Source organism: Myotis davidii, unplaced genomic scaffold (genome assembly GCF_000327345.1).
Source record: "Myotis davidii unplaced genomic scaffold, ASM32734v1 scaffold888, whole genome shotgun sequence".
Taxonomy (NCBI): domain Eukaryota; kingdom Metazoa; phylum Chordata; class Mammalia; order Chiroptera; family Vespertilionidae; genus Myotis; species Myotis davidii.
In genome coordinates, this window is record NW_006298624.1 from 22531 (window position 1) to 33395 (window position 10865).

General features: G+C 42.8%; 1 protein-coding gene and 1 pseudogene across 4 annotated transcripts in view; one reads left to right on the forward strand and one right to left on the reverse strand.

Annotated features, from left to right (window-relative positions):
• Window positions 1-400: 400 nt before the first annotated feature.
• LOC102761830 lies at window positions 401-10081 on the reverse strand (annotated as a pseudogene).
• A 108-nt stretch (window positions 10082-10189) lies between these two features.
• Window positions 10190-10865, forward strand: part of LRCH1 (leucine-rich repeats and calponin homology (CH) domain containing 1) — a 259641-nt gene continuing 258965 nt past the window's right edge. For 2 of the 4 annotated variants that reach the window (XM_006774187.2, XM_006774189.2), the window contains exon 1: window positions 10193-10743. In XM_006774187.2, the coding sequence (XP_006774250.1) occupies window positions 10434-10743 (310 nt within the window). In that variant the 5' untranslated portion in view covers window positions 10193-10433. Of the gene's footprint in view, window positions 10744-10865 lie in introns of all 4 variants that reach the window. The other 2 variants (XM_006774186.2, XM_006774188.2) reach the window with 2 other exon arrangements.

Consider the following 10865-nt stretch of genomic DNA (forward strand, 5'->3'; position numbering starts at 1 on the left):
GGCCAGCTGATTAACATTGGGTAATTCACCTTCATGCATTTATTTCAGTTTCCCAACCTGAAGAATGAGGAAGTTGGACAAGATTCCTGAGGCCTCCCTAGCTGAGGGCATGGCCTGCTATGAACAAACTCCGAGATGGGGCCTTGTCTACAGAGAGTTATTAGGAGAGGACTGGTCTTTTATTAGGAGCAAGTTTATTTTTTTAAATCTTAAACACCAAGCTATATGTTTTTAGACATGTTGGATTTTGCAAATCCATCGGAGTATAAACAAATAGACATACCCAAGAGGAAAAACATCAGTTGTAGGCAGAATCTAGATTTCAGTGATCAGTTAATTTGCTAGTTAGGGCTGAAAGTCAAAGATGGAATATTTCTAATTACAATGGAGTTTTTTTGTTTTTTTTTAGAAATGTTGTTCATAATCTCCCCACATCCTACCTCCAGTTCTACTCTCAGCAGATGGTATACCTTTAGATTCTTAACCCTTCAGCATACCATCTTTTTTTCTTCTCATTAAACTTTGTTTGAATGGATCTCAGAATTCTGTGATAGAATTTTGGTCAAGTCATTTCCATTAAGAAGTATTGATTTTAAAAACTAATAATACACCAAAAAAAAAAACCCCAAAAAACAAATGGTCCACAAAACATTCTCCTTTCCTTCTGAAGGTTTTATGATGCATTGTAATCATTAACCATCTCTTACTATTCAACTTAAATGGCCAATTGAGACAAACAGTTCTGAGAGCATTCGTCCACCACTATTAAGTCTGGCGTGGCAGATACTGGGGATAATATTCATTTAGCCTTCTGAGCCTTCTGGGCAGACTTGGTGACTGCCAGCTCCAGTTGCCTTCTTGTCCATAACTGTCTGTCTCATATCACAAACAGCAAAACAGCCCAGAGGGCAGTCAGAGAGCTCTCAGTACACATGGCATTGCCAGGAACCATATTGACGATGGCAGCATCACCAGATTTCAAACACTTAGGGCCATCTTCCAGCTTTTTCCCAGAACGGCGATTAATCTTCTTCAGCTCAGAAAATTTGCAACCAATATGAGCCACGTGACAATGCAGCACAGGTGCCTATCCAGCACTGATTTGGCCTAGATGCTTAGGATAATCACCTGAGCTATGAAGCCAGCTGCTTCCATTGGTGGATCATTTTTGCTGTCACCAGCTACATTGCCACGACAAACATCTTTGACAGACATGTTCTTAACATTGAAGCCCATATTGCCCCCAGGAAGAGCTTCACTCAAAGCTTCATGGTGCATTTCAACAGAATTTACTTGCGTTGTAATGTTTACTGGAGAAAGGTGACCTCCATGTCAGGTTTGAGAACGCCAGTCTTCCCTAAGCCCACAGGGACAGTACCAATATCACCAATTTTGTAGACATCCTGGAGGGCCAGATGCAGGGGCCTGTCAGTTGGACGAGATGGTGGTAGGATGCAATTCAAGCAGCGTGGTTCCACTGACATTGCCATCTTTACAGGTGACTTCCCACCCAAAGCATGTTAGCACTTGGCTCTAGCATGTTCTCATCATTCCAACCAGAAATTGGCATGAATGCTATTGTGTTAGGGTCACAGCCAATTTTCTTAATGTAGTTGCTGACTTCTTTAACAATTTCCTTGTATCTCTTCTGGCTATAGGGCAGCTCAGTGAAATCCATTTTGTTAACACCAACAATCAGTTGTTTCACACCCAGTGTGTAGGCCAGAAGGGCATATTCATGGATCTACCCATTCTTGGAGATGCCTGCTTCAAATTCACCAACACCAGCAGCAACAACCAGGACAGAACAGTCAGACTGAGATGTGACTGAATTATGTTTTTGATAAAGACTCTGTGTCCTGGGGAATCAATGATGCTCACAAAATAGTCACAGGTCTCGAATTTCCACAGGGAGATATCAATGGTGACACCACACTCACGTTCAGCTTTCAGTTTATCCAAGACCTAGGCTTGCTTGAAGAAGCCTTTCTCATTTTAGGAGCCTCTTTCTCAAAATTTTCGATGGTTCTTTTATTGATCTCACAACATTTGTAGATCAGATGGCCAGTAGTGGTTGACTTGTCCGAATCTACATGTCCAATGATGACTATGTTGATATGAGTCTCTTCCTTTCCCATTTTGGGTTTGATTTGGTGGTGTGTTCTGGCGGCAAACCTGTTGTGAAAAAAAGCAGCATACAATCTTAAAGGTGTCTGAATTACTACTTGGCACGTTAATGTTCTTACTTAGGTCTCTTGGACTTTTTTACTCCCTGCTCAGAGAAGGCATTTGAGTCCTTCCATCTATCATGGATTCTACCCTTTTCTAATATTCCTCCCTTTTCCTGCCAGTCATACCTCCAATCATCCAACTTCACTCCAACTTTCTCCTTATGGGCATTCCAATCTTCCTCACAGGCTTTCTCTTCTTCTTTCATATCTTCTAGAACTTTTCTATCTTAAACATTAAACAAGTTTTTCTTGGCTTTATTTGCCATATTTTTTGGTCGCCTTTTAATCCTTTTTCCTTCCCCCTATCCTCCAAATCCTTGGAAGTAAGTAGTTTACACTTACTATTTCTATTCCCTTGCCTTCCTCTTACCTTTGCAGTCTGGATGATCATAAGCTGTCCTGCAACTGTGCTCTCAAAAACAGGACTTCCCACATTGCCCTTATCTCTGGCATTTGATTTGACCACAGGGCAGAGATAGCACCAACACCCAACATTGCCTATGACTTCGAAGCCACTCAGCCAACTTTTGTTGAATACTGAAGCCCGGTTGCCTCTTCCTTCCAAATATTTCTCATCCATCCATTTTTCTGCATGCCCTGTAGCTCTCTGTGAACCAAGTCCTCCGCTATCTCATATTTTATCACTATAACAATGTTCTGGCTTCTTCACTTCCAATTCATCCAGTAGAGTATTATATCACTTAAATCTTCCTCATGACTCACCAGAAATTCACAAATAACTATTGATCCACGCTCAATGTCCTCACTGGTATTTTAAAAATAATTAATTGCTTAAAAAGGCATTATTGAGGCACAAGTAAAACATTCACAGTGAATAAGAAGGTATCCAGAGAAAGAGAAGTCTTTCTCTCATCCAATTATCTCTATCCCTCTCTCTTCCTCCCTCTAAAAATCCCTCTATAAAAATATATAAAAACAATAACAATAAAAAAAAAACATTGTCCTAATTTTTCTTTTTTCCAAAGTCATTTTGTCACTAATCAACTGGTTCAAATTAGTGTTATAGAATGATGGAAAAATTCCCTAAATATGTCCTAGATAATATTATTATGATCTGGGAAATTCACTCGTATGTTGGTGTTACTAGTTGCCTTATGGTATACAAATACCTCAGTCAGATAACTTTATCAATTGAATCTTCTAAGCAGTGGGTTAAAAAAATAAGGCCTGCATTCTGCCCTTGATGTACTTAAAAGTTAATGAATATTACATACCCTGATCATTTACAGATAAGTATTTACTGATATTTACAGATACAGTACCGAAAGCATGTGGAGGGAATAACAGAATATTCTTGCTCCCTTTTTAGGAAAGGGGAAAACTAAAGTGGAGAAGTTGGAGAATGTCAAGGTGAAATGTGAATAAGCCTTGAATTCTGCCTGCCTTTGAGTTCAAATGCCTGTTGTTATTTGACTATGGTCTCAGTGTGCTTTTGCTTACATTTTCAGGATGGGTGAACTCACCTGCCTTGGGATGATGGGCCTGTGTCAGCTCCTCTTGTCCAATTAGCTGTGGCTGGAGGGGCAGTCAGGATCATGAAGGACAAACATAGCTGACCATGCCCACCTCTCAGCAAATGCTTTGAGTTCTGGTTGGTCAGTGAATTCTCAGTGATTTTCTGAGAAGGTACTATGGGCTAAATAACTATGCCCAAGTCTGTCTATCATTCTTAATAAGTTAGGTTCTTGTAAGCTTGCCCACAGCTCCATTGTTTAGGCAAGACTAAAAGAGTTGGGTCTTAAATGTAGAGTCTTATTATCTTTTCTGATAATAATAATTTTTTATTTTATATTTTTATTGATTTTAGAGAGGAAGGGAGAGGGAGAGAGAGACAGGAACATCGATGACAGAGACACATCCATCAGCTGCCTCCTGCATGCCTTCTAATGGGGATCAAGCCCACAACCTGGACATGTGCCCTGACCGGGATTCAAACCTGAAACCTTTCTGGTCCATGGGGCGATGCTCAGTCCATTGAGCTACACCAGCTGGCCTAAGCATAAGAATTTTTTGGGGGGGAAAAAAAGGTTTCTAAAATGTCTTCATTTGTTGATGAAATGGATCTACTTTTCTCCTAATTGTCACTATTTTAAGCTGAGAATATTTCTATTTTCTCCACAATTTGAATTCCATTAACTTTGTGAAATGATTAAAAGGTATAAAGATAAAGCATGAAAAATAATCTGTTGCCATCACCCAAATAGTTTGTAAAATATTAATTTTGAGACATATGGAGAAATGCTGAAAGTCACTAATCATCTGAGAGATGCAAATTAAAATGAAAATGAAGTATCATGTCACATCTGTCAGAATGGCTGCCCTCAATAAATCAATAAGTAAGTGCTGGTGAGGATGCAGAGAAAAATGAGCCCTAATACACTGCTGGTGGAAATGCAGACTGGTACAGCCACTATGAAAATCAGTGTGGAGTTTCCTCAAAAAATTAGAAATGGAACTGCCATTTGACACAGTGATCCCACTTCTAGGAATATAGCCTAAGAAACCTGAAACACCAATCAGGAAGAACATATGCACCCCTATGTCCATAACAGTGCTATTTATAATAGCTAAGATCTGGCAACAGGCCTAGTGCCCATCAGTAGACGAGTGGATAAAAAAGCTGTGGTACATGTACACCGTAGAATACTATGCAGCAGTAAAAAATAAGGATCGCTAAGCCTTTGGTGGACACAAACAGTGGTATGGTGAAGGCTTGGGGTAGAAGCGGGTGGGGGCGAGCTAGAAGGGGTCAATGGGGAAAAAAAGGGGGATATGTAATACTTTCATACTTTCAACAATGAAGATTTAAAAATAAATAAATAAATGTGAGAAAATTTCAAAAAAAGATTCTTGGATATCCAAAATGAGGCTATATAGGAAAACAAGGGGGAATAAAGATCAAAATATGGTAAATTGAATGTGTTATTTAGAACTCTTGGTTGCACTGACAGAAAACCAAATAAAATTGACTTAAGCAAACATCAGAATGTATCATAAATATACTGGATATCTCATAGCAAGCAAAGATATGAGTCAGGAACCATCAGAATCTAAGGTCTGAACGTCATCAGGATCCTCTGGGTGATCTGTTAGAAGTCCACTTCTGGACCAACCAAGACAGCCAGTTTGACAATGTAACACAACTGCTCCCAGATGACTATATGTATAGAGTAGGGAGGGTGGAACAAGAAGAGGGAACTGTTTTCAGAAGAAGTAAAAAGGGTATCGAACAAAACGGAGATGTCCACCTAATTGAAAAAAAAAGTGAAGAAACAAAACAACAACAAAAATGGCTTGTTGAATTGCTTGAATATTTAGAAATAACTGAGATCAGTTTCAAGGGTCAAATATTCTCCTCCATTTTCAGGAAAAACTCCTTTATTCAGGGACCTCGTTTGAAAGTTATAGCAAAAAATGACAACCTGTAGAATACTTGGTCTACTGTACAATGCTCAATTACTAATATCCATTGTGTACAAAGTACTTCTCTAGATTTTGGAACGTGGGAAGGCAGTTGCAAAGATGAACAGTTCCCTCCCTCAAGGAGTTTACTCTTTAGTAATCTGTAGAACATAAATCAAGCTATATTGATTAGGTGAACCTAATGTATTTAACTGAACATTCGTTAAAATGCAAGTCCTGTACTCACCTTCCATCATTTCCTCTGAAAAAGAATTGGTGGTCTTTTTTTAAAAAATGATTATGTCCTATATAATGCATCACCACAATTTGTGGTCTGAACTACAATTGCAGTCTGACAAACATATTCAGCTACACCCTACAAACAGCTCACAAAACTACCATCTGGCTTTAGCTGAAGGTTTTCATTTGAAAAATTTTTCCGTCTCTCTTTGTTCCTCACTTCCCTTTTGGGGAAAAACCAGCAAAGAAAGGGGAAGGTAGGTTAGTTCTTATAAGTTATGTAAGTAAACTTTCATTTGTTATTATTATCATTACCATCAAGCCTGGTTGAGTGAAAAAAAGGGGTTGGTGAGAGAGGAGGTTCGAGAAGAGGAAACCAGCAGGTGGCGCTTGTCTCCTCTGAGTTTAGACTTTCACTCAGCCTAGAATCCTGCAGGAACTAGTGCAACTTTGCACACAGTAATGCAAGTGACAGACATAATGCCATACCTTAGCGCGAAGTCCATGAAGTCACAAGTTCCAGACTTTTGCTTGGACCATCACCTTTCTGCATTACCACTTAAAAGACAGGCTCCCCTAATCCCTGGGTTGTATCATTTTCTACTTTACCCACATCTTTATTTCCACTAGCCAAGTAACTTACAGTGACAGTCAAGCCTTGGGTGTAGAGCAAAAATAGAGACCCCAGAGCAGTGATTTTTCAACCGTTTTCATTTCATGGCACACAAACTAATTACTAAAATTCTGCGGCACACCAAAAAATATATTTTTTGCCAATCTGACAAAAAAAATAGGTGTAACTTTGATTCATTCATAACAGACAGCTATTGTTATGCTGGCTGTTGTCTTTTTTATTATTATTATTCTTGATAATCTAAGGGAAAAAAGGTCAGTGCCTCTGACTAAATAGTCAGGTATTGCACGTTTTAAAACTTCTTAGGGCACACCAGTTAAAAATCACTGCCCTAGAGGCATGTATGGTAGGAAACTCATACATCTTTAAAAAAAAGGAAGATAAATAATTCAATAAAAAATGGGCAAAGGACTTAAATAGACACTTTTTGAAAGTGGACATACAGAAGGCCGAGAGACATATGAAAACATGTTCAAAGTCACTATCATCCAAGAGATGCAAATCAAAATGACAATGAGATATCATCTCACACACATTAGAATGCCTACCATCAACAAATCAACAAACGACAAGTGCTGGCGTGGATGTGGAGAAAAAGGAACCCTCGTGCACTGCCGATGGGAATGCAAACTGGTGCAGCCCTGTGGAAGACAGCATGGAGTTTCCTTAAACAGTTAAAAATGGAACTTCCATTTGACCCAGTAATCCCACTTCTAGGAATATATCCCAAGAAATGAGAAACACCAATCAGAAAGGACATATGCACTCCTATGTTCATAGCAGCACAATTTACAACAGCTAAGATTTGGAAACAGCCTAAGTGCCCATCATCAGATGAGTGGATTCAAAACCTGTGGTATATCTACACAATGGAATACTATGCTGCGGTAAAAAAGAAAGAACTTTTACCCCTTGCAACAGCATAGATGGACCTAGGGAGCATTATGCAAAGTGAAATAAGCCAGTCAGAGGAAGATAAATATCTCATGATCTCACTCATTTGTTGAATATAATGAATTACATAAACTGGTGAACAAAAATAGGTCCAGAGACAGAGAAGCATCCAACAGGCTGTCAAACTTCAGAGGGAAGGCAGGGTGGGGTGGGGTGGTGGTGGTGGTGGTAAAGGATTAACCAAAGGATTTGTATGTATGCATATAAGCAAAACCAATGGATACAGACACTAGGGGGATGGGGGTGGCTGGGGAGAGGTCAATGGGGGAAAAAGGAGACATATGTAATACTATACGTAATACTTTAAACAATAAAGAATTAAAGTGATATCCTATCTAAGAATAGACAAACATGCTAATTGACCACACCTTCGCTGCGCCTCCCATCGACTAATCAGCATGATATGCAAATTAACCGCCAACAAAGATGGCGGCTAATTTGCATACTGCAGGCAGGGCAGGACAGCTCAGCCGCCAGCAGGAGCCGCCATCCCAGGCCACAGGTCAGCCACAGAAGCCCCAGAGCTAGTGACTGGGGGGAGATGGGGGTTGATGCCTCTGGCCGAGGCGTCAGGCCTGGGTGGGGGACAGAGCTGGCAATCGGAGGGGTCTGGGGTCCCCTGCCCAAGCCTGATGCCTGGGCCAGAGGCCTCAGGCCTGGGGCGGGGGGCGGGGGACGCTAAGCCGGTGATTGGTGTGTATTACAGAGGAAACACCTTTCTGACCACTCATTGGTTAAGCTCCCTGTATGCCACTGGTAATATTCTTAGTAACTTGGGCAATAAGAATCCAAAAAGGTGATCTAGGGTTTTTCACCACACTACTGGTGAAAAAAACAAGGTCCGCCGCTGGAGGCTAAATGTGTGAGGTCTTTTCTCCCCCATGCAAAGCTGTGACTCAAAGTGGAGCAAAGATACTCAAGGTGGAAAACTATACCCAGTGCAGTTTCACAAACAGAGACCCACAGTCCAGCAAACCTATCTAACTCAGCATTCATAGCCTTAGCTCACGTAAAGTTTCCAGAATACTGTCTTTATTTGTTCCTGCATACTCAAGTCTCAGAGCCTACCTTCACTCATTGAGAAAGGACAGTTTCCTAAATGCGAAGAATGTTTTATATTTTCCATTACGTTCTCTTTTAACCCCTTCCCCAACAATTTTTTTGTTAAAAACGTTTCTTTCTTTTACTAATTTTTTTATTTTGGTCCTATATAGTATTTTTGATGCTGGTTATGAAAACAGTTTGTAACTGGTCTTCCTATAAACCATATTTTTTTACCATATTTTCTTAGTATACTCGTCGACGACTGAAAAAGAACATTTTGTGAAAACGAGTATACACGTTTCTGGCGGGGAAGGGGTTAATAATAAATGATTAATAAGGCAAAAATAAATAAATAAAAATAAAAATCACTGTCCTAGAGAGTTGGAGCTGAAACTTCAGAAAGGACTGGGACTTGATCAATCTTCTAGCTGGTCTGTGTGTGCCAGCCTTGATCTGAGCAAACGTGAATTTGTTTGCAAGCAGACATGTCAGTTTCTGTGCCCCAGGGGCCGAGGAAAAGGAGATGCAGGAGAATACTAATGTATCTGTGCACAGACTCAACCTGTAACTGAGTTATTGGCTTGCTGGGACCACTGGCTTTCTAACCTCTCCTTGCACCATCCAATTCTGGGGCTCAGTCAGCCATAAGCAGCTCTTCTCCCTCATGTGGCAATGTATTCTGTCCACTATAAAAACTACATTCATTTTGAAAGTCCTTCCTTTCTCGGTCTGCAGTTTTCTATCATCACTCAGGAAATCTGTTTTTCCTACAGGGGTGGGGATGTCTGGTGGTGGTGGTGGGGATAGGGGCAGAGGCTGGTGAAATCATTTGGTCTGGCCTTGCCAAGGCATTAGGGATAAGTTCATTAAATGTTTGACCAAATATAGCAGGCTAATTTTAAGTTGATAATTTTGTATGGCCCCGAGTCATGTTATAAATATCCAATGGCCCTTGGCACAAAAAAAGTTCCCTACCCCTGGTAGTGCCTGGGAGTATGCAGGCAGGAGGGCAATCACACACTCAGGGCTGCAAGCTGGAATTCAGGTCCACCTTTGAGTGTCTGGGTTACCTTACACAAATTTCTTAATTTCCTCTGTAGATTGGAAAAAACCTTTTTTTTCCTGCTCTTGGGGCTCCTGGATTAATGACATAATGTAGACTACCTAGACCAGAGCCTGGCTCACTGTATGAACTCAAATGCCAGGGGTTGCCTGTTGGCTTAACAGCGCAGTGGAAAACGGTCTCCGGAGGAACTCTGGGTCAAAAAGCCAGAATAATTCGCAGAATTGAGATAACCTCCCACCTCCCCGTGACCTCACTGCATTTCAATTCGCATTCATTGCCAGGTCCCCATCTTCTTAGACCTCTAAAATCTCTTGTCCCCTACCGCCGACCCCCGACCTGAGCAGCAAAAAGAAAGTGGAGTTCGGAGTCCAAATGAAAATGACCCCCTGCACAGGCGCTCACACCCCTCCCAGTACCGAGATTGCAGGCAGAGAGCAGCCAAGCAGACAGGGCCAGCCAGGATCGCCGCGTAGGAAGTCTCAGAGCTGAACTGACACCCGAAAGAGGAGGAGAGAGCAGTCGGGGGAGGAGGGGAGAGAGCGGCCGAGAGGAGGGCGCTGGGGAGGGTGGAGACACATGCGCGCTGCCTGCCACCGCCGCCGCCGCCGCTACAGTCCTTAGCTTCCCCAGGACAGGAAACCTTCGAGACCAAGCTGCCACTGCCGCCTCTTCGTCAGCCCCTCGTTCTGCGCCTGCCACTCCGTCCTCCCCTTCTCCCAGCATCTCTCGGTGGAGCGCTGCAGGAACTCGGCACCTGGTGCCGGCTCCCCTTCCCGGGGTAAAGCTGTGACGCCCCCCGCTGCAGCGGCGGAGCGGGGTGGGGGTGGGGGCCCGGGAGAAGATGGCGACTCCGGGAAGCGAACCCCAATCTTTCGTCCCTGCCCTCTCGGTGTCTACTCTGCACCCACATCATCATCCCCACCATCACCACCACCACCATCAGCACCACGGAGGAACCGGAGCCAACGGCGGGGTTGCGGGAGGCAGTGGCGGCAGCAGCGGGGGCTTCAACCTACCCTTGAACCGGGGGCTGGAACGCGCACTGGAGGAAGCCGCCAACTCTGGGGGGTTGAACCTCAGCGCTAGGAAACTGAAGGAATTTCCCAGGACCGCGACCCCCGGGCACGACCTCTCGGACACCGTGCAGGCAGGTGAGAGAGGGGCAGTCAGTGGGTGTAAGTGCTGCCTGGCTGTCATGCCTTCCCCGACACATCGGCCAGTGTGAGATGTCGCCTCGCTGGGGGTCCATCGGCCGGTGCTCTCCCGAGTAAGG